The sequence below is a fragment of the Aulostomus chinensis genome, chromosome 5, assembly GCF_037954235.1.
Source record: "Aulostomus chinensis isolate RoL2024-O1b breed Wild chromosome 5, RoL_Achi_v1.0, whole genome shotgun sequence".
Taxonomy (NCBI): domain Eukaryota; kingdom Metazoa; phylum Chordata; class Actinopteri; order Syngnathiformes; family Aulostomidae; genus Aulostomus; species Aulostomus chinensis.
This window is the reverse complement of record NC_141324.1, coordinates 7025626-7049625: the sequence shown is the minus strand read 5'-3', so window position 1 is coordinate 7049625 and position 24000 is coordinate 7025626. Positions and strand designations below refer to the sequence as shown.

The 24000-nt window shown below is 40.8% G+C and overlaps 2 protein-coding genes across 2 annotated transcripts in view; both read left to right on the top strand.

Moving 5' to 3' along the window:
• Positions 1–3981: 3981 nt before the first annotated feature.
• Positions 3982–9050, top strand: selenop2 (selenoprotein P2). The gene is made up of 5 exons (XM_086202830.1): positions 3982–4080; positions 5169–5426; positions 6233–6445; positions 7080–7188; positions 8089–9050. The coding sequence occupies exons 2-5, from the start codon at positions 5200–5202 to the stop codon at positions 8380–8382; spliced, it is 843 nt and encodes a 280-aa protein (XP_086058956.1). The 5' UTR covers positions 3982–4080; positions 5169–5199; the 3' UTR covers positions 8383–9050.
• A 1238-nt stretch (positions 9051–10288) lies between these two features.
• The window catches only part of elovl8a (ELOVL fatty acid elongase 8a), a 14394-nt gene continuing 682 nt past the window's right edge, over positions 10289–24000 (top strand). The window contains exons 1-7 of the mRNA XM_086202831.1: positions 10289–10367; positions 18475–18532; positions 19958–20145; positions 20366–20446; positions 21576–21632; positions 21796–21910; positions 22037–22164. Of these exons, the coding sequence (XP_086058957.1) occupies positions 10362–10367; positions 18475–18532; positions 19958–20145; positions 20366–20446; positions 21576–21632; positions 21796–21910; positions 22037–22164 (633 nt within the window). The 5' untranslated portion in view covers positions 10289–10361. The remainder of the gene's footprint in view (positions 10368–18474; positions 18533–19957; positions 20146–20365; positions 20447–21575; positions 21633–21795; positions 21911–22036; positions 22165–24000) is intronic.

The window sequence follows — 24000 nt, the reverse complement described above, 5'->3', positions numbered from 1 at the left end:
CAAAAGTAGGATTAAGTTACTGTTTTGCATCATTATAATAAGCAGGTGGTTTTGGTCATGGTCAAAGCAGTGTCCTTCCAAAGAAGAGGTATAAACCTTTGTTAAAAAACATGTTTGGTTTTAGGAATGTGTGAAAATATTGACGTGTAATCGGAATCTGCAGATGTATATACATACATACATATATATATGCATATCTACATGTGTATATACATATATGTATGTGCACACACACACACACACACACACACACACATATATATACATACATACATACACACTTACTGGATCATATGTGTGTGTACATTATATATATGTATATATGTGTGTATATATACATGTGTGTACACACACACACACACACATATATATATATATATATATATATATATATATATATAGTGTACACACACATATACATGTGTGTGTGTGTGTGTGTGTACTTAATGGATCATACATTTCATTTTGTTGGATATTTGACCTTTCACTCAGTCTTGAAGTGGTCAGGTTTGCAGTGCTGTTGTAATCCCCCGTTAACCAAATATCCAGTTGAAGCACAGTAAGTCACATGATATTCAATATTCACAATGGCTCGGTGACAAAAAACATGGATTTTAACCACTGAGCTGTATTCTTTGAATGTTTGCAAATACATCCTGTCGAAGGACGTCTGATATTGTTGCCTTCACAACAGTGCTTCGAAAAAGGTCTTGTCAAGTAGCTTCCCCAAATATTCACGATGGCCTATCTTTCCCTTGCAAAAAGTAATGAGTGACCTTTTACTTTGGGTATTTGGACTTTGCCCAAATCACATGAAAGATTTGTTATTTATTTTGTAATTACCTGTCATATGAAGACAAAATTTAGGACAAATGATTAACAGATTTGAGACGCTGCATACAGACACTGCAGAAGTGTTATATATCCTCAGCAGTTGTTTTTTCACTGATATGGGCAGTAGGTCTAACATTATGGCCTCCCTGTGTCGAGTGATTTTTGCCTTTAATTTCTTACAAAGGTGGAACCATGGGATTGTTTGTCACATGGTGGCATTCACCTCTACATAGTCCACAACCTGACTCACTCATAGTAAAGTAAATATTGTGCAGTAAAGAGATCAATTGCACAAAGAGAAGGCCTTTTAATGATAAACAGGACTATGAGTCTCCTTTTAAGTGTGGATAGTGCTGCAGAGAACTATATTCCATTGTTGGTTAAGTTTAATTATAATTAACTTCACCCTCTTAGTTCAACGTTTGCATGCTCATTTACATGTAACATGGAGTGAAACGATTCAGGGTAACACTTTACAGTTCAGGTTAGTTAATGCTTACTTAACCATTTGTCAGGCTTATTTGACTGTTAGCAGTTAAATAATATGACTAGTAATCATTTACTAATGGTGTTCATGTTAATTTTTACTGGTTATAGGAAATATGGATGGAAAAACACAACTGGGGATTATCCAATTTGATAATTTACCCTCCTCTTAAAGTGTAACCTGGTCCAGTTGTTGGGTCACAAATTTGGTTACTTTCTTACAATAACAAGAGGAAAATAATTACTGGAAAATTATATCAAAAGGCACAGACACTCACACTGAGCTACGATAAATAAATGCAAAATGACCAAAATACATAAACATTAACACTACTGTACTGCTGTCGTTTCTACCTTGGCACTCCTGCTGGTATGTTCTCTGCACTCCAGGGCGGAGCCGAGATGACAACCTCATCACAAGCTTTTCTCTCCTTGTGGAACCCAGAAATTGTGGCTAACGTGCCTGTTGGACTAAGGGTTGTTTACTGAAATTTTTTCACGGTTTGATTCAGTGTCACTTCTAAACATTCAATCTTACGCACTGCTGAGATTACTGTGAATTTCTGTTTAGTTGTATTTTCCTGTTTTGATAAGGATTAGAGGATTGTATGTAGCTGAGCCCCACATTCAGTTGGTGTCATCTGGGGACTAAGTATCACAACATAATTCATTGTAGCCTACCTCATTGAAATGGTGTAGAAATACTCAAGAGTCTCTCATATATTCAATTCTCAAAAACTCATCTCAAGACAGAGTGACATTGTAAAATTTCAGTTTTATTTGAATATATTCATGAGAAAGAAGTGGAAACTGTCAAAGAAATGATCGTTATTCCAACTATTAGACAAACTCTCACAGGCCTGAATATAGGTCCACTTTTAATTGTATGACTTCCATAATATTGCACATACCATGTATATTCATACAATTAGTCTGCACAGGAAAATGCAATATTTCCATCCATTTTCTTCCGCTTATTCTTTTAAGAGTCACGGGGGACTGGAGCCTATCCCAGCGGGGTACAACCTGGACGGGTCACCGGTCCATAGCGGGGCCAACACATATAGACAGACAACCATTCACACTCACAGTCACACCTACAGGCAATTTAGAGTATCAATCAGCCTCGTCCCCTCTTGATGTCTTTGGACTGTGGGAGGAAGCTGGAGTACCAGAGAGAACCCACACAGGTACAGGGAGAACATGGAGACTCACACAGAAAGATCCCGTGCCCGAGCCAGGACTCGAACCTGAAACCTTCTGGCTGTGAGGCGACAGTGCTGACCACTGCACCACCATGCCACACCAAATGCATTAATTTTCACTGAAAATTTTTGTACAAGACAAAAATAAATTCATACTATCTCTACTATTGTCAATCAGATAATAATACATGCATGACGAAAAGGATAAAGAGTAATCAGGTTCTGGTTGAGGCAGCAACAAAAAGGTATAAACAGAGAAATGGATTTAAAACAACACTGTCAAGTAACTTGTTATGTACCAACTTCAGGCACTTTAGGTATGTTATATGATATATAAATTAGCGTGTTGAAAAGAAATGGAAATAACCATAGCATCTGTAAAGTACAGCCAATGCTGCAGCACCATTATGCATCCTGCCAGCAGGGGGCAACTCCACCAATGGCAAAACTAGGTTTGACAGAAAATCTTATCAGATCACTCGCACCCAGGTCTGGGTCTCCTCTGTCTAACTGAAAAAGACACAGAAGCCACATGTGCCAGACTAACCGCCTCAAAAACGGTCTTTATCTGTGGGCAATCAGACTCCTAAATCCATGAGTGACCCCCACAGGTTCCAAATCCAAGGACAATCAGTCTACGTCAGGGTGGCAGCTTTTACTGTTTCCATTCCGCTTGTCATGTGCAATTCAATCCAAATGCAATACATATACATCACTGAAATGCAAAGGTCTTGTATATTTGTCTATATTTCTTATTCTATTCATATATTTCTAGAAGTGTTCTTATTCTTGCACTGAAAGGGAGATACTCTCTAATTTCACTGTATGCTGACAATGACAGTCTCTTCTCTTCTCTTCTCTTCTCTTCTCTTCTCTTCTCTTCTCTTCTCTTCTCTTCTCTTCCATTAAAAAGAAATATCTATGATGGGGCCCCAGTTGTCTCCATGCTGGTGACAGCCATAGACTAGAGGGGCTGTGTTTTAGGGTGGATACCTCCTGAATGCCTTGGGTGATATGTGTCAAATTTTGCTTGAAGATGAAATGGAAAGATTTTGTTGGTCAAAAGTCATTGTGACCTCAAAGAAATAAGATGTATCATGAAAGCCTTGAGGAAATTTACTCAGATGTATAACAAAGATCTACTGGGACTTGAGGATAACCTGGAAAAAAAAACTGGTAGTCAAAATTCAAGGTCATCGTGATAGGAACAAATCAAAGTAGCATGCTTGTGCATAACTAATAACATCAACTGTTGTCTTTAAACATGCTAGTAAGCTATGACTGAGTCAACTTGGACATTACCAGGACGTAGACAAGGTATACCAAAATGGAATGCAGCCATTATTTGTTTTATTAGTCTTCCCTGCAACTTCCTAGTATTTTAAAATACATGTTTAAAAAGTGTTTGCAACTTAATACCAGCTTCTTGTTACATTAGTTGTGCTCTGTGGTGCCTCTCTATTTGATTTGGGGGAAGGGCTTTGTCAGTCCCAAAGGCTTTAAAAACAACAGAGGCAACTGTTTGGGTCATAGGACAGATAGGGAGACAACAGAGGTAAGACTGTCTTTCCTGGCTCAGATTTGCAATATCTAAAAGAATCTTGCTCATATAATAAATATCCTACTTTCTGTTTTGTTTACATTTTGTTGATAAAATAATTTTGAATGCAAATTTTAGATTTCTCTCTAAACTGTTGGTATTCTTTTCAATCTTTTGCCATTTGCTAAAAAAATGAAACAATTAATAAACTGTGAATCGAATAGGATTCCTGTCTGTCGAATGCCCCTGACATTCTTCTGTCTAGGCATTGTTTACCCATAAAAACATGCTTTACGGATTATGTCCACATGTGATGAGAGAGACAACGAGGGTTTACTTTTGTCATTATTACGGGATCAGACTGACTGGCCAGTGGCCACTTGGTGGGTGCAGGACTGGTAGAAACCTGCCAAAGATTGAATCTGCTTTTGGATAAGAAAAACACCACTACACAAGGAATCAATCAAATCATGAAGAATTATCAAAAGCAGAAGCCAAACAGGCAAAGGTGAAAACACAGGGCAGAGTGGAAATAATGCTGGTCCACTCACAAGGGAGGGGAGATGAACTGACAACTTGGACGACACGGGTGGAGCACATAAGGGCGGGTCAGTTGATTGCAAAGGTGGGAACTTTAGAGAAAGGGGAGCTGAAACGAGACACACTCCGTGATAACAAACAGAACTTGAGTAGTTCATGACAATGTATGGAATGCAGGCTTTGTGGATTATGCAAACTCTAGGAACTTTATATGTTGAGTTTTATGTATGGTGGGTCTTGGGGGCGGCCTATGCCACTTTGGGGAAGTCCTGAGCTTGTCAGAGTTGCCAGCTCAGATAGATTTCTTAACGAATCATGATCCATTACTCCCAAATGTATCTTGCATGAATTCCACTATGTGAATTAACGCCCACATGTATGTAAATTGTGTATCCACCCAATGCTACTTTTTCCAGCCAAATGTTTGAAAAAACAAACAAGCTGGCTATTGGGGCTCAAATCAATGATGTGCTCATTGAAAAAGTGTAAAAAGTGCATCAGCCTGGACACCCCATTGTCTCTGACCCTATGGAGGAGTAACACGTTACTGTGCATTTGTTTAGGTGGATCCATTCCAGGCAGCCAGGGGGGACAATGCGCCCTCTCTTGTTGCTGTGGATATGTGCAGCCTTTCCAGGTCTACTGCAGGCCTCCCAAGCCTCTCTACTGATCGAGGATGAGGATGCTGGCTCCAGGATCTGCAAAGCTGCCCCCTACTGGAAAATAAAAGGACAGATACCTATGCAGGAGGTGCTGGGAAGAGTCGTTGTGGTGGCGCTGCTGAAAGCCAGCTGACAGTTCTGTCTCACTCAGGCCTCCAAGTAAGAAAATAGAAACTACAATATTGTGATAGTTCTGCAGTGAAAGTGAAATGGTCTTTATTTAAGTTGGGAGTAAAACTTTCATTTCAAGGTTTTGGTAATTATGTAAGATTTTTAGAGTTTAGTATTTAGTTCGTAAAAGTTTGCAATACATCAGAGAAGAACCTTGCAATCTTACGTAATCATAATCCCAGACAGTGGTTCTCAACTGTTTTCAACTGTGTTTATCAGTCCTGTGAACTCTGAGATTATAATTAAAAAATTCACTTGCTGTCAATTACTGATATATACGAATGCATTCATTACCTATGAGACACATTGAATTCTGTAAAAGATATATGGAAATCAGTAACTGGGTGGAGTCTTTGATATCTGTGCTCTCTGGAAAAATATGTAAAATCCAAGCCAGCCAAGCAACGCTCAAATGAGCACGCGGTTTCTGCGACCAAGATGCGCACTACATCACAATACATTGCTATAAAATCTCAATTCTAGGGGCTGGTATATCCATGCAGTACCATGAAATAAGAAGCAATATAGTGCTGTATCGATTTTGTTGCACAGCCCTAACATGCATATACAGTACACTATACTGGCCTGGTTTTGAGGCTTACGTGTACTTCTGGGAATCTAATCTTTGTGAAAATGCAAAGCAACTGTAAGTGAGGTGTTAATATTGATAAGAATGTTCTTTAATTTCTGGTTAAAATTGTTTGCAGATGGCTGAAAAAAACCCATCTGTCTTTAAAAGATGAAGTCGATTAAGTTACTTCGCCAAACTTTCTCCTCTGTCTGTCCATCTGAAGCATCGGAGGCCTGCGTGACAAGCTGAACCGCAGCAACATGACAGACGTGTCATTCATGATAGTGAATGAGCGCGAGGCTCAATCAAGAGCAATGTACTGGGAGTTGAAGAGAAGAGCGCCTCCTGGTGTTCCAGTGTATCAGCAGGCTCCCCTCCAAAATGATGTGTGGGATGCCCTGGATGGAGACAAAGATGACTTCCTGATATATGATAGGTGAGGCCTGCTACCTCTGCCCAGCTTGTTCAAAGTGTTGAAAATCTATCAGATGTTCGAGCTAGCCCCAGCACACTTAATTACCAGCTTTAAGAGAAATATGAATTTCCAAGAGGGCGGTTTGTAGCTTTTAAAACAAGAAGGCCTCATTATCAACTGCTGTTTCAAGACATGATTTTTTAAAGCTCAAGACTCTGGCATTGAGTGATTAAATTATGCTGTAGAACAAAGTACTAAAATATGTTATGCTAGTGTGAACTACATTCCTTATTTCAGGCATTTAAATCCCACAGACTTTGAGACAAGAAAACCAGATTTTCAGCGATACTAACTTACACCCGAGTTTAACGACTCATCCATATGACATTGCATATTTTTGGGTGAGAAGAATGAAGCTCTGTTGCCTGTCTTTATGTTATAAGTAGCTCATTTAGGTTAGTTTCATGTTATATTCTTTGCGACCTTTGGCCTAAGATCACTTATGTACCAAAGAATTTCTGGCAAAATTTTGAGAGTCTTCCAAAATTGAAGTAATTCATAGTTGCCCTGTGCCATTGTGCAATTTTAGTCAGAACCTGATGAAATTAGACTAATTTGGCCATTTTGATTCCCCTTCTTTCAACTTTCTGTGCAGGTGTGGTCTCCTCACCTTCCACATCGTGCTACCATACAGTTTCCTGACCTACCCCTATGTAGAGGCTGCCATCAGAGCCACCTATCAGAAAAACATCTGCAACTGCTCTGTGAGTAACACAAGTACTCAAGTGTGTATGGGAATGATCTTGTATACACACACATTCACGTGGAAACACGATTGGGACTAAAAACACATCTTTGTTCACAACATGCAGCGCAGTGTTTTTGTTTGAGAAAGTGAATTAAATGTCACACTTGTTGAGTTAAAGCTTCACTATTGATTTGATCACATTGTTCTTCTTCTTCTTTTTTTATATTTTGATTGTTTAACCTATCAATTCATTATTTATGTGCTGTTCCCTTGGCCATAGCTCTCATAATTTGACTGAATAAACTGCAAAAGGACAACATTAGTAACTAGCTGACCTGAAAGTATCTTGCGGCTTTAATAGATTTGTAACCCAAAAAGGGCATTTTGCCTTTCAACCACTCAAAAGTAGGTGTTTTAAGTTTAGAAAGTTTTTTTTTTCCCCCTCCTGCATTACTTCTATGTTTCTTGGCAGAAAATGCTAACCATGTGTATTTAGCTTGAAGCTAATGGTTACTGAGTGCTAACGGCAACAAAATTGCCAAAAATCCACGATTCAAACTCTTGTGCATCGTCTGGCATAACCACATCTTTCTGCATGCAGAAATCCTCAAATAACAATTTGTGTTACACAAAAGGAAAAACAGGGAAGAGGGAAAAGGGTAAAAAAAATTTAAAAAAATCTTTTGAGCTCCAGAAACCCATTAAATACCTTTACTTTGAAAAGCAAAATACACTTTTTGGGTTAAGTATTATTTTAATAGCATGATCATTTTGGTGGTGGAGTCCAAAGGAGCTATTACATTTATATTTATTAGATGACTGTGTCCATTGCCCCAAAGGTCTGTACAATGCAGCACTAACTTAAGACCCCTCACAGTTAAATGCAAGATATTAATTTCTATTTTGTATTTCACAGGATCCTTCCACTTTACCAAGTATCAGCAACAGCACCATGAGGAATGAGACATTCAAGAATAATGCTAATCACACTACTGTATTGGCCCCAATTCCAGCAGATATTAAAGATTCAGAGCTAGCTCCCCATCACCATCATCATCCTCAAACCCACCACCACAATCCACAGTCTCAACATCAGCAGGATACAAATCAAAATCAAAATCAAACTCTTCCTCCTCCGGATCATCGTCATCATCATCATCATCCTCATCAACATCATCAACATCATCATAATATTCATCATCATCATTAGTCTGCTAATAGCAGACATTGGGATGTCACTGAAAAAAATGTGCTTTATTTGCGTGCTAGTCCTAGTTTTACTTGCATGCCAGAGGAGCAGTTGAAGAAGTTTAAAGCAGAGGTCCGACTGTCATTTCTAGATTTCTACAGCATTTCCTCCCCTTCCTCTTTCTCTGTGTTGGTACAGTAGCATGGTAGGACCCATCCTCTCCTGTTAATGAAGTCTACAGTTTACAACCTGCCTGCAGGAGGCTGTAGATGGATGTGTCTGGAGTTGTGTGGTGGGCTGACTTTTACTGTTACCCACAAAGAGTCAGAGGATGGTTGACACTGCTGCTGAACAGAAGTCAGTCAGGCTGATGTTCAAACATTTCCCTGTTCCCTCTCTGATTCTGTCACAACATACTGGTAGTCAGTGTGACAGATTCAGATAATATGAGCAGTGATACCAAATACTTTTAATAAAGAGTAGACATTGGTTGTAGTGCATCTGTATTCTGTACATCTCTATTGTGTATAACAGAATGTGTGGAGGTTAACATTTGATCTTGAATTCACATAAAAGTTGCAGTGTTTCACAGGTAAATGTTTTGTTCAACTGTTTCTTTTATTGTATGAATTTAGAACTAACCTTTAACATGGTTCTGGGTTAGAAATAAACTACATTTTGATTGTGAATTTAGGTTTCTGGCTGTCTCTTAAACATGGAAATTGGAATAAATCTTGTTTGTGGCCTGTGTGGCGTGTACATGTAATTGGAGAGGAGTTATTTTTGATTTCCACAAAATTCATTAACGTTTTAAGCTTTTTGTCCGATATTACTTGGAAACCAGAAATAGTTGTGGTCTGGTCTAGGGCTGTATTGAGGTACAGTGGAGCTCATGCCAAAGAGTGTAAAAAAATATGAGATATCAACATGGGAATAAATGCATGGTGGCTGCAAATTTTCCAAGTAAAATGTAAATTCTAATGTAAGATTTGATTTATGAGGGTATTTCACAAGAAGAGTACTCTAAAATCCTCATCAAACTGACAGGGCAAAGGAGGCAAGGAAGAAGGGAGTCGGTAAAGTCAGAGCTGTCAACCCAGGTCTGAAAACATCTATGTTTCTATGACATAAGCCCTTCGACTGGGTCGCGCCCTGACGCACGCAAGGGTGCGAGGGCCCATTCAATGCAGTTTTCAATAAATACATAATCCTAAAATGAACACAGAGATATTGTTAAAGCATACTGATAGAATGCAAACTAATATTTCAGTCAGGGGCAGCACGGTGGTGCAGTGGTCAGCACTGACTCACTCCAGACTCACTTTGGAGCACTAACAGTTGGGTTTATATACTCATTCCACAAATATCATCGTGTATCTTCCTGGTCCTCTAATTAATGGCTAGCTTAAGATCTTTAAATCAAGGTGACATCTTCCAGACCCCATCTCTTGACCCTTTAGTCCTTTATGAACCCCACTAGCCTATGCAAACTGCAGGACGAACCAGAAACCCCCATCGTGGCATGTGAAAAGAATTTTTACAACAAGCACCAAAATATATTTTCTGCTCCTCCTTGAGGTGGTTGATGTTTGAACCAAATTTGAAAAAAGCCTAAACAAAATGGGACAGATGGACAACCCAAAAATACAGTGCCTATGCAGAGGCGTACTACAAAAATCCCAATTCAAAATATAATGAAGACATAACTGTATTTGCAATATTAGCATAAGAATTAGTGGATCCTGCAGGTACATTTATATGTAACTACCCTGAAAATCCATTAGAAGGGATTGACCTGTCAGGTACTTGAGCTTCTACACGAGAACGAACACACTGCCATATGTCATGCAGGGGGTCCATGCACACACACACGCACACGCACACACACACAGTGAGAATAGGTGGATTATCTCAGTACTGCTTGACTAGCTGAGATGCAGCAGCATGCATTGGACTGGTGTAAGAGCTGAGGAGCAAGCACAAAATCATTTATCATCGCAATGAAGGTAAAGTTACTTCCTCACATTCCTGATTCTGTGTAACATTTTATTTCACTGTGACTCTCATCTGCTGAATACAAATAACTTTACATCACAATACGTGTTTATCATCTTCATCTCGACTTAATCAACACATTATTGAAGAACCAGTTAATGACTGAATTGACCAAAAACCCAAAAGTTGTCATATTTTCCTGTGAATGTTAGGTCTCTAAATCAGGACAATATCAAATTAGCATTAAAGCATCCGGTTTTTGAGGTCATTGTCTTTTAAAGTATTGCATGTCATAAACAAGCAGTGGTTACTCCAACCCCATAATTGCCTCAGTGATTTCTGACTGAAAGAATGTTTAGTACCTTCTTTGTTTAATTTCGTACACATTTCAATTCAATAGTTCTCTGCGTGCTAAATCTTAGCAAGTTGGAATAGCCTGTTAGGGATTTTCCTCAGTAAATCCTACTGAGGAGGTGACTGGAGAGGTTTCCATCTGTCCACACAGCTGCTGTTTCTAGCAATCATCAGTCTTTTCACTTATATTCACTGGTGGAACTTCGAGCAAATGAAAAGAGGGGGGATCAGTAGTAAAAGGAATCTGGTGAATCAGAGAAAACAATTATGATTTAAGTTTAGTTTGACGGTTGTTAGCATTAAAAACGATGAGACCCCCATGCGGCTGTTTAGTTTGTGACATGTGGCACATATGCTGATGCTTGTATGCTTGATGATTGTATGTGATGGGTTTTGAACTATCATGCATACTGTCACTGTCAGGTCAACACTGGGTTTCTGACAGGGGAAGATGATGATGCATCTGTCATGTTAGATATTTTTATCCAGTGGTGGAAGAAGTATGCAGTTAATTTACTCAAGTAAAACAAGAAATAAATGGGGGTAGCAACTGTGATGCAGTGGTTCACACTATCGCCTCACAGCAAGAAGATTCCGGGTTTGGGCCCTGGCTTAAGCACAGGATATTTCTGCTTCCTCCACAGTCCAAAGACATCAAGAGGGGATGAGGCTGATTGATACTCTAAATTGACTGTAGGTGTGACTGTGAGTGCGAATGGTTGTCTGTCTCTATGTGTTGGCCCTGCGATGGATTGGCGACCCACCCAGGGTGAACCCCACCTCTCACCCGAAGGCAGCTGGGATAGGCTTCAGTCCCCCCATGACCCTTAACAGGATAAGCAGTAGAAAATCGATGGATGGATGGAGGAAGAAATACCCAGATAAAATTGCAAAATTCTCTATTTGAAATTCTACTGAAGACAGAGAAGTAGTTGGGTTTATATGTCAAAAGTAAAACTACACATTCAAAAGGATATTGGCTTAGGAGCATTCAATCCTTGAAATATTTATCTTGAAAGATAGAGTGAAAGTTGTACATGCTTGAGTTGCGGTTCTTCAACTGTGAAAACTTTTTGCCGTGTTTTCTTTCTTATAAAAGTAACTGATGACTTGGTGGGTTAAGAAATATAAATGAAATATAAATACTCAAGTAAGGTACAGATATCTCAACATTGTACCTAAATACAGAACTTGAATAAAGATACTTGGTTACTTTATCCCATTAACATTATCAGTGACTAACTTGGTGGTCCGTTAAAAGAGAACATTTGGTCAGTTTCGTCCCACTTGGTAGTATCTTTTAAAACAGCTTCCTTCTCTTGTCTCTCCCACTTTCCTCTTCACACTTTCTCTTTTTTCCATTCCAAGACTGATCAGAGCCAAAATGCAGCCTTTCATTGCTTGGCTGAGTGTCTTCTCTCTATTGACCATGGTGGTATTTGTCCCAGTGTGCAGCATTCATCACACTCCTGCCTGCAGGCCATTTAGCAGGCCAGGGCACTGGGAAATGTCACAGTGCTCCCAGTGGCCAGTTCAGTCTTGCTGAACAGAGGGTGGAAGAAAGTTGAAGGGCTGCAATACGAACATTTTAAAAATAAGCTAACTTTATCTTGTTTGCAGGACCTTGCAGGTGGATCTCATGTTTAACCATTAAAAACATTGAGCTTGCAGTGAATCTCATCAACATAAAGATATTGTAAGGCATTGACCACAAGAGCAAACCACCAAGTCGCAAGTGAGCGGCAAAGCTCAGCTAGCAATGCCAATGGCTGGCCTTTAGTGGTTATCCGTGAAAAACAGGCCCATGCCAGAAAATCATCCATATATCTGCTGCCAGCTCAGATGTCTCCAGCAGCGTAGATAATAAAAAGAAACCAAACCCCTATTTAGTTGCTCTGTCTGGGAAACAACAGAGACACCATGACATAATTCCTTATGTTGCCTGTTGCAAACAATAAAAAAACCAACAACTGAAAGTCAAAAAAGGTCAAAGTTGACACCAAATCCTCCAGCATTCAGCCTCCAGGGGGAGCTGTTCAGCCAAGAACATCATGGAATAACCCAGGCTCGATTTTTGGCATGACCAAAGTCCCAAAAATAACTCTTCTCTCTAAAACTGTCAACCAGGCACAGCACTCCCTGCTTGGTGTTGCTACTGATGTGTTTTTCAAGTTTGCAGTGATCGTGACTCTCTGTAACAGAATGGTTTCCTGTCACTTGAGCTCTGTGGTTTGTATGTCTGTGTAGGTTCTCATTCATCCAGGTCATCGTAGATCGAAGCGAAGTAAAATCTGGTCAACTGGACGTAAGTTTATCTTGAAGACGTTTCACCTCTCATCCGAGAGGCTTCTTCAGTTCTAGTGAAGAGTGTGGAAACTCCAGCTTATAAACCTATGTGGGAGTGGTCAGTGCTATTGTGGTGGAAACGACCCTCCCGAGACTCACCTGGCCTCTCCAAACGAAAAAAAGGAAAAAAAAGGAAATTCGCTCGCCTCCAGTCTCGCCTCGACCGGGAACGAGAAGCAGAAGGCCCAACCCCAGCGGACTCACAGGACAGGTGGATAAGGAACTTATCCAACAGGGAGCTCACCAGTCCTGAGAAACGCGTCCTTGCCAAAGGAATGAACTTTGCTGTCACCCCGAAACATCTCCCGACTGTGGACCTCATCACTGCCACAGAATCCGCCATCAAGAAGAACAACCTCTCCACCACAGAAGCAGATGAACTACGACTCAAGGTCACAGCGGCCCTCTCCGAAGCGAAGGTCCCCTCTACCAACCTCTCGGTCCAGGAAAGGAAGGCCTTGAATGCACTGAGCAAAGATGAGAACATCACCATCCTTCCGGCTGACAAAGGAAGATGCACGGTGGTCCTTGACACAACTGACTACCAGAACAAGATCAGTTCTCTTCTCAGTGACATTCACACATATGAGACCTTAAAACGCGACCCCACCAGCAGCTACAAGAAGAAAGTGGTGGAACACCTACAGAAGCTGCAAAAGGGGGAAATCATCAACCGCTTGGAGTATCACCGCCTGTACCCCGGAGACGCAGTTCCACGGATTTACGGCCTCCCCAAAATCCACAAGGAAGGTGCCCCGCTCCGACCCATTGTCAGCAGCATAAACTCCGTGACGTACAACATCGCCAAACACGTCGCCACCATCTTAGCCCCTTTGGTAGGGAAAACCCCCCACCACGTCCAGAATTCCATGGACTTCGTGAACAAGGTTAGAGAACTCAAGCTGGACCCAGATGAGACCATGGTGTCCTACGATGTGACCTCCTTGTTCACCTGCGTCCCTACCGTGGAGGCTGTAGAAACAGTGAAGAAACGCCTACAGCTGGACAACACCCTCAGCAACAGGACCAACCTCAATCCGGACCAAATCTGCCAACTTCTGGACCTTTGCCTGAACACAACCTACTTCCAGTACAGAGGGAAGTTTTTCAGGCAAAAACACGGCTGTGCCATGGGTTCTCCCGTATCTCCTATCGTGGCCAACCTATACATGGAAGAGGTGGAACAGAGGGCCCTGACTTCCTTCAGTGGACCCTCCCCCACCCACTGGTTCCGATACGTTGATGACACCTGGGTGAAGATCAAGATTCAGGAGGTACAACCGTTTACAGCACACATCAACTCGGTAGACGTCAACATCAAGTTCACCAGAGAGGATGTGAAAGACAACCATCTGCCCTTTTTGGACTGCGACGTCTACATTCAAGAGGACAGGAGCCTGAGGGTGGATGTGTACAGGAAACCCACCCACACTGACCAATACTTGCTTTTTGACTCTCACCATCCTCTGGAGCACAAGCTAGGTGTCATCAGGACGCTGCAACACCGAGCGGAGACCATCCCCACCAGCGTCCAAGGCCGAAAAAAAGAACAGCAGCATCTGAAAAGAGCACTTAAAACTTGTGGCTTCCCAGACTGGACCTTTGTAAAATCCTCTTCCAGGTCCAGAAAGGAGGAGAGCTCCAGGAGGAGGGAAGATGAAGAAGGCAGGAAAAAAAACATAGTGATCCCCTATGTGGCAGGGGTTTCTGAGAAATTAAGGAGAATCTATAATAAGCACCGCATCCCTGTGTCTTTTAAACCAGACAACACTCTGAGACAAAGACTGGTTCACCCCAAAGATCCCACCCCTCACAGCCAGAAAAGCAATCTGGTATACGCTGTCAGATGCAGTGAGGCCTGCACGGATCTCTACATAGGGGAAACCAAACAGCCCCTCAACAAGCGCATGGCCCAACATAGAAGAGCCAACTCTGGAGGACAGGACTCAGCGGTTTTCCTCCACCTCAAGGAGGAAAGCCACTCCTTCCAGGACGACCATGTCCAAATTCTCGACAGAGAGGACAGATGGTTTGAAAGAGGAGTTAAAGAAGCCATCCACGTCAGGATAGAGAAACCATCTTTGAACAGAGGAGGTGGACTGCGACATTTCCTTTCACCTATTTACAACCAAGTCCTTTCAAAGCTTCCCCAAAGAGTTCAGCTGAAAGACCCATGTGGAACGGCTGATGCCAGCACAGCCCATTAGCATCTGAGTGGTCGGTGAAACCCCCTAACGACCACCCCTGAAACTCCCTGACACCGCACAACGACTGTCGTTTGGAGAGGCCAGGTGAGTCTCGGGAGGGTCGTTTCCACCACAATAGCACTGACCACTCCCACATAGGTTTATAAGCTGGAGTTTTCCACACTCTTCACTAGAACTGAAGAAGCCTCTCGGATGAGAGGTGAAACGTCTTCAAGATAAACTTACGTCCAGTTGACCAGATTTTACTTCGCTTCGATCTGTGGTTTGTAGTTCATATTCTTCCTGAGAGAGAGAAGACACCAGGAAATACAAATTTCTCAGCTGTCTTATTGATTTCATGTCAAAACTTTGCCAAACGTGATAGAGAGAACACCAAAAACATCTCGCCCTTTCAGAAACACCTTCATGGCAATGTTATTGTGTTTTTTAGACAGATATTCTTGGGAGCCTTTTCAGAGCAGCTTCAACAGCATCATGAGTTCTATCTGTTAGTTTCACTGCTTTGGCCAGTTTTGTTTTATTCTTTCGCCCTGAGTTTTATGTGTCATCGTATTGTCAAAGATGCTGATTGGCATGTGAGAATTCAAACAGTGCTCTGGGCATGAGCAGTCCTGATTGTTTTTTGAAGCTTTGTAATTTCAGATTCATGGACTGAAGCCTGGCTTGAGCATGTTTTTCTTGACATCCCAGTTAGTCATCTTTGTAATGAGACATTAAAATGGAACATTCACTTTTCATCATTACGAACTTGTTTGGCTTCACGCAGAAGCCGGCAAGCACGATTATTGCTGAGGTCACTGAGTGACTGAGTGACCAAGTGAATGTGGACCAGTTGAAATGCGCCTGCACAGCGTCTACAATGAAGTCTTCCTCTGCACCCCCTGCCAGCATGCAGCATGTGAGAAGAAGAGAGTTGATTTCACATTTTTCCATTTTTCTTGCACTGAAGTGGCTCCAGAGTGTGGGATTTTTATTTTTTTTTTTGGGGGGGGGGTGGCATTTTGAAACCCATCCATCTCTGTTCCCACACAACCTCCTCGTAAGATTGTTTTAAGTACATTTTTCCTTGCTATCTTTCAGCCTCCCACAGTAACTGGGGTAAACTAATTTCATTAAAGGCTCACAACTCTTGGACAAACATTCTTGTGACCCAACTTTAATACACAAATAAAACCTCTAAAAAAAACCTGTATTTACAACATCTTTAGCTTAACCATGTTATGTGTTCTGCTGCTTCAGCACTCTTCAAAGACTAAGATCACTCTGCACTCCAGAAAACACATGAATATGGAATAATACCCAGGAATTCATTTGATGGACCCATCTACAAACTTATCTGTGCAACAATTTTTTTCCACATTTTGGTTCTCTGACCATGCTAAAGCCATGTTTCATCTTGTCTTGTTTAATTTTTACGTATGATCTCAAAAGAGGATGTTTTAAGAGTATCCCCAATGTTCTGTAAATGTCTGTCACTTAAAGAATGTTACACATCCAAAAAATAGAGGATAACAGATGTGTATATTGCATTCAATCAGTACTCATAGTGGCCATTTGTCATTAATCCAAAAATATCAAAAATATCAAAAAGTACCAAAAACTAAAATAAACAAACTCAAAACAAACGGCCACTAAGGCACCTGAGGAATGTCTTTACGCATGGAGGAAGATAGGACTGTCCACACAAAAAATACAATTTATTATCGCGGGTTCATTTCCAACAGAAAAGAGAACAAACACAGAACAAATCTCTTGCCGCCTCCCTAGCCTGTGGTAAAGTGCCTTCAAAATAAAAGCATAAACAAATAACTCAAACTAACTCAAACAACACTAAATATAATTAAAAAAAAATTAAAGGTGTATTTCTGAAAACTAAACAACAAAATAACCAAATAATAAGGAATTAAATATTCCCAAAAAATAACAAATAGCTCCTACAGTACCAAAAATAACACATCTGGAAAAAGGCAATATAGTACGTGAACCAATGCCGGTGCTGGCAAAGGTATCATCACCACTTGGGGGCGTTAAAGTCTTGTCGAAACCCATCAGTACCACTTCCAGGTTCAGCCGCATCTGCAGTTTAAAGTAGGATAGAGTCAAGGAAACACTAGATGGCAGCACTCTCACCTCTATGACTGCTGGAAAGTCACCACCCTCTCGCTCTCGTGAAGCAACCATTTATCTTGAGGATTATTACTTATCAATTATCATTTTTCTTTAGATCAGGTAATTTGTGAATATAATACTTGAATCATTGTTGTTATCTAGGTCATCTATGTGATTCTTGAGAAAATTTGCAATGACTTGCTATTTTTCTTAAATTAAGACCTCTAAGTAACAAGATAAAAGATGTTGGTGGTCATAATTGTGGAAGCCAAGTAAGGCAATTCTTGCAATTAATTATTTCATGCTATTATCTTAAAATAACACCATGTTTCCTTGTGATCATGAGATAATGAGATTTGTTCTTTCAAGATAGAGATAAATTATCCCTTCATAACAAGTTAATGTTATAACATGACCACAGTGGGCTCGTCATGTTGTGGTAACGAGATAATATTCCATTATCAAGAGGTGTCAAAAAATATTATGAATTTCTTTAACTACTTTCAAAGAAAAGACTGTCCAGACTGCAACTTTACGTGTTGTCACTGACTTAAAATAATTAACTAAGTTATTTTTGGCAGCATTTTTTTTTTTTGTTTACCTAAAACAACTCCTTATTTTTGTCTCCATTTTTTTGGGGTGTGTTTTCTGAAAAACGTGGAAAAATGACCGAGGCGATTATTTTAAGAAGGTGATGATGTGAAGATATACATGCATGTAGACTTAAGCAACCCTGGTCCAAGATCACCTACACAGCCAGGCTTGATGACATTTTCATCTTCCATCAGTTGCTACAGTTTTCAAGCCATCTCATCTTGTTTTCAGTGGACAACAGATCTCAGATTGCCTGATAACGTTTCAAAACTGCTAGTACTTTCTCTGCTTCTGTGCCAATCAAACAGGTTTGAATAAGGCTTTTTCTGCTTGTATCCATCGCAGAGGGTGTGACAGTAATAAATAGAAATAAGTTGGCATGTGATTGTTCTAAATGTCACATTTTAAGCAAAAGATGGAATTTTGAGGGGTTGACTCCTCTAAATGGTTTTAGCTAACTAGTTTTGGTTTCATTTTTGTTGCTCATGTGAGTTCTTTTAATTTTCAGGATTTCTCTATGTGGCAGAAAATCCAATTACTCTACCAAGGGATTCTGGAAAATGGAGGTTGTATGCTTTTATTTTCAGGTTTTTGGAGTGGAATTATTGGGGATGTAACAATATCAAAATCTAACGTTAGGCAAGGCAAGGCAAGGCAAGGCAAGGCAATGCAATTTTATTTGTATAGCCCGTTTTCACAAACAGTTTGTCTCAAAGGGCTTCACATGGCATCATAACAACATCCTCTGCCCTCAGACCCTCACATCGACTGAGGAAAAACTCCATAGAAAACCCTTTTAACAGGGAAAAATCTGAGAAACCTCAGGGTGAGCAACAGAGGAGGGATCCCTCACCCAGGACGGACAGGCGTGCAGTAGATGTTGTTACAGACAAGAAAACAGTTTACAATGCAGAATGTGAGAAACACGGAAATGTTAATAACAGCTGAAGAAGGAAGCTTCTGGTAGGGGAGGCAGGGAGAGCAAGCCAGCTTGATGGGGGACTGGATGGTAGACTGGTTCATGGAAGGGGAGGCAGGGAGAGCAAGCCAGCTTGATGGGGGACTGGATGGCAGACTGGTTCATGGAAGGGGAGCACAGGCCGGTGTAACAGTAGGGAATAAGGGGGGGGGGGGGGGGGGACAATAGTACAATTCAATTCAATTCAGTTTATTAGGATAGCCCCTTGAGATGCACCATCTCGGTTTTGAGGGGGTCCAAAATAGAACAAAAAAATACATTACAGGCCCACAGTGCAACATCTATTGGGATATTAAAAAAAAAAGACAAATGAATGCCGTCAAGATTTATGAATCCACAATATGACATTGAATATTAGAATATGTGCAAAAATGCCATAAGCATCCATCCATCCATCCATTTTCTATACCCCTTATCCATTAAGGGTTGTGGGGGTTCACCCTGGACAGGTCACCAGTCCGTCACAGGGCCATCTGGAGCAATTAGGGGTTCAGTATCTATCTCAAGGATATTTCAATATGGTCACTGGGGGAGGTGAGACCTGAACCAGCAAACCTTGGGTTGCTAGACGGCCACTCTACCTCTGAACCATGCCGCCCCTGCCAAAGGCTAAACTGATTTAACTTTGAACATTACAAATACTCTGACCACAATTACAGGATAAGGAAAATGGATGGGTGTGAAAATCCTAAAATGGTCTTTTATAAAATATAGTAAATGCACTGGCTGGACTGTATAAATACAAAGACACGTGGTCACAAAGGATTTCATACTTTGGATCCAGAATGTTTCCTAACCTTTTAAACATTCGCTGTCGGCTCCTTGGCTTCATATTCCCCGGTGCATGTTGAGATCTTTTTGAATCTTGTGCTGTTAAATCTAGACATTTCTGTCATCACCATACTGTGACACTGATAAAGCTGTTACATCCTTAGCACTTATTTATAGCAATTTTAATAACATTTGATTTTTTTTTTTTTTACAATGTGTCCATTTTTTCTTTTCTGTCTAGACAAGAGGACAGACAGTTGGCCGCTGGTCTACTCACCTGTGCCGGTCTCCTGTATCTTCATTTGCTACCTCACTGTATTATGGCTGGGGCCTAAGCTGATGTCAAAGAGGCAGCCAGTCAACCTCAAGCCTCTTTTGATAGTTTACAATTTTGCAATGGTCTGCCTGTCTGCGTACATGTTCTATGAGGTATGTGGGGCTTTTTCTGAAAGGACATTTGTACAGGAAAACAATCCTGAGGTCAGAAAAATTTAAATATCAATGGATGTTCCCATTTCTGTGTGTCCTGTCAGTAAAACTGGGAGTGATTTCACTCACTAATAGTCACATTTTTGCCTGAGAAAATGGGATGGATGGTCCCGACAGAGACAAACCAAAATAGAGATCAAAGCAGCTATTGTCTCTCCAGTTCACAGCCTCTTCCTGGATGGCCAGATATAGTCTGCTGTGCCAGCCTGTCGACTACAGCCACAGCCCACCAGCCATGAGGGTAAATCTTTTCATTTAATGGCACTCCACTGTATGTGACTGTCTTGATAAAAGCCATTTTCAAATTCATCCACAGACACATTTTTACAAGCTGAACATTAAGGACTGAAATATTTTGCTAGTTTTGAAGAAACTTGAAATGGTCATCATCAGGGTTCATACAATCTTGAAATCCCTGGAAAAGTCATGTTATATGAAAAGCTACGGAGCCCCCTAGGGAACATAAGTGCCCCCCACACTTTATTTTTTCTCCTACAACTTTGTTTTTTACATCCTAACACTTTATTTTTTTCTCTTAAATTTTTATTTTTCCCCTAACACTTTGTCTTTATTTCCTTCCACTTCCTTTCTTTTTCTTCTTCGACTTTTTTTAAGGAAAAACTTTTGTCTTTTTTGCTGTTGTCTTTGTGTTTTTGTTCCTTCAACTTTTTTTAAAAACTTGAAGTACCGCTTAAACTCGACATACCACTTTAAACTTGTACTTCGACTTCAAACTCGTACTTCGACTTCAAAGTCGTACATTTAAAAAAAAGGAGAAAAAAAAAATAAAGTGTGAGGCGAAAAAAAAAATGGTAGGACAAAAACAACATACACACTTATATCCCCTCCATAAAAAGTCATTTCCAGGCCTGGAAAAGTTTGTACAAAATAAAGCCAAAGAGTTTTAGAAAAATCACTGATATTTATTTTCCTTTCAAATACTTGCAGATCATCATATCTGGTTTAGTTCAATTCAACTGGGAAAACATTTGATTAATTTCATATTTATTGCCTTTGATTAATGGTTGTGTTCCAACAACCCATTTTTTTTAATTAATTTTAGGTAATGGTCATGGTCATGGATTTCTGAGTGTATTTTTCTATGCATCATGTACCATCCAACAGAATGTATTGAACAGAATGAAATTTTTCATCAAAGGTAAAGAAAAATTAAGGAAAAGTCCAGGAAAATTATTGGAAATGTATGGGAAAAAAAGTTTACCTTTTTTGGTCTCAAAATGACCTTGTTCTTCACATTTTTATTCTTGTAACAAATAATCTTTGAATTTTTTTCTTACTTACTGGATAATGAACTGTTGAGAAGTGAATCTGGACAGCAGACTGATTTCACGTTTGTCCATGTTGGACAGATGGCCCGAGTGTGCTGGTGGTTCTACTTCTCCAAAGTAATAGAGCTCAGTGACACAGTAAGTATGTTTGAAAGTGATGATTTCTTATGATTTGTGATTATTTCACTTGTTTGTTAAACCTGCATTATGACAGTAGCATGCAAATAATGTGTCAGCGTTTATGTGGAACATGTGGCCTCAAGATCCAATGGCTGCCTTTGTGTGTATTTGTATCATCCAGATATTTTTCATCCTGAGGAAAAAGAACAATCAGCTGACTTTCCTCCACGTCTACCATCATGGCACTATGATCTTCAACTGGTGGGCTGGGGTCAAATATGTTGCAGGTGGCCAGTGTGAGTACAGACTATTTCAGTGTGACGAAAGGTGTTTCTTTATTTCTTGCATTTCTTTTTACAATAGAACTCTGACCTGCTGTGCGCATGAGTTTATGTATGTGATCCTGTCAACTTTGCCCACAGCCTTCCTGATTGGTCTGATCAACTCTCTGGTTCATGTGGTGATGTATGTCTACTATGGCCTTGCAGCTTTGGGGCCGAGCATGACCCAGTACCTCTGGTGGAAGCGTTACCTCACCACCCTGCAGCTGGTTAGTACCTGCCTGTGTGTGTGTGTGTGTGTGTGTGTGTGTGTGTGTGTGTGTGTGTGTGTGTGTGTGTGTGTGTGCGTCTGTGTGTGTTTATTTGTTTTTACTTACCTATTATAGCCATTTTCTGGTATAAATACCAACCTCATCATGACCCTCGATGCTCATGGGGATGGAAAGACATGTCCTTTATTCAGCAAACACGATTTCAGAGTTCTTGGTTAAAATAAGAATTAAGGTCTGAATCAAGGTGAGGTTAAGGTTAGGGTTAAGCATCAATTGTCAGAGTTCGGATTAAGATGAAGGTTTAGGATAGGCTTTCCATATGAATGAATGTCAGTGGAACATCCTAACAAGGATCGCAGCACAAACTTGGTGTCTCTGTGTGTGCACATGCATCTGTGTGCGTCTTCCTCACCTTAACTCTGAATTCTTTTAAAATATTATTCAAGCTAAGAAATTTCTAATCTCATGGTCCATTTCATAGATGTGGCACAGTCTTTGAATGTAGGTGTGTGGAAATGACGGTGGTAAAGTCTTGGGGTACCTGCAACTACAGACGGGCACTCCAGTCTGAGACTTGGGCTCACTCATTTTAAGGCTTGAGACTAAAAACTGAATTCCAGAATCATCTGTAATAATCATTACTCAATCATTATAACTATTTTTCACTCACTCACCACCTCCCTACTCACTATGTAGGACTAACCGTACATAAGGGCTACATAATGAGCTCATCCACAAAACACGGTACAACTTTCAGACACGACTCAGGTTGCAAGAAATTACATCATTGCTGTCACACAGTCAGAACATCTTGGCAAAGATAATATCCATCCATCCATCCATCCATCCATTCATTTTCTTCCGCTTATTTCTGTTAAGGGTCGCGGAAGGGAGGGGGGGGTCTGGAGCCTATCTCAATGGCTACGGGCGAGAGGCGGGGTTCACCCTGGACACGTTGCTAGTACATTGCAGGGCCAACACAGATAGACAGACAACCATTCACACTCACAGTCATACGGTCAATTTACAGTATCCAATCAGCCAGTCCCCAATTGGAAGAAGCCGGAGAACCTGGAGAGAACCCACGCAGGTACGGGGAGAACATGCAGACTCCACACAGAAAGATCCCACGCCCGAGCCGCTTTTTCGATGCTGAAACAGGAGCAGCGATGCAGCTGCTCCCACCATCCGAGTCCTCAAACACAGGATGGAATAAGTGTATACCATCCATCGTCATCTTCCGCTTATTCCTACTAGTAAGGGTCGCGGGGGGGCTGGAGCCTATCCCAGCATCTACGGGCGAGACGCGGGGTACACCCTGGACAGGTTGCCAGTCCATCACAGGGCCAACATACAGAGACGAACAACCATTCAAACTCACATTCATACCTACGGTCAATTTAGAGTATCAATCAGCCTAGTCCCCAAATTGATGTCTTTGGATGGTGGGAGGAAGCTGGAGTACCAGAGAGAGCCCACGCACACACGGGGAGAACATGGAGACTCACCCAGAAAGATCCTGTGCCCAAGCCAGGGCTCGAACCCGGAACCTTCTTGCTGTGAGGCCACAGTGCTGACCACTGCACCACCGAGCAGCCCATAAGTGCATACAGCTTTCGTATATACAATACAATTGTAAAGGCCTTCCTTCGTCTTCATCTTTTCACTTACAATTTGACAGCACCTTGCTCGTGTGGCAAGAGCAGCACGTCTCAATCTGAGCAGTCTTTATATCAACAGTTCGCAGAAGAAGCTTAACACTATATATATATATATATATATATATATATATATATATGTATGTATATATATATACGGTATACATATATACAT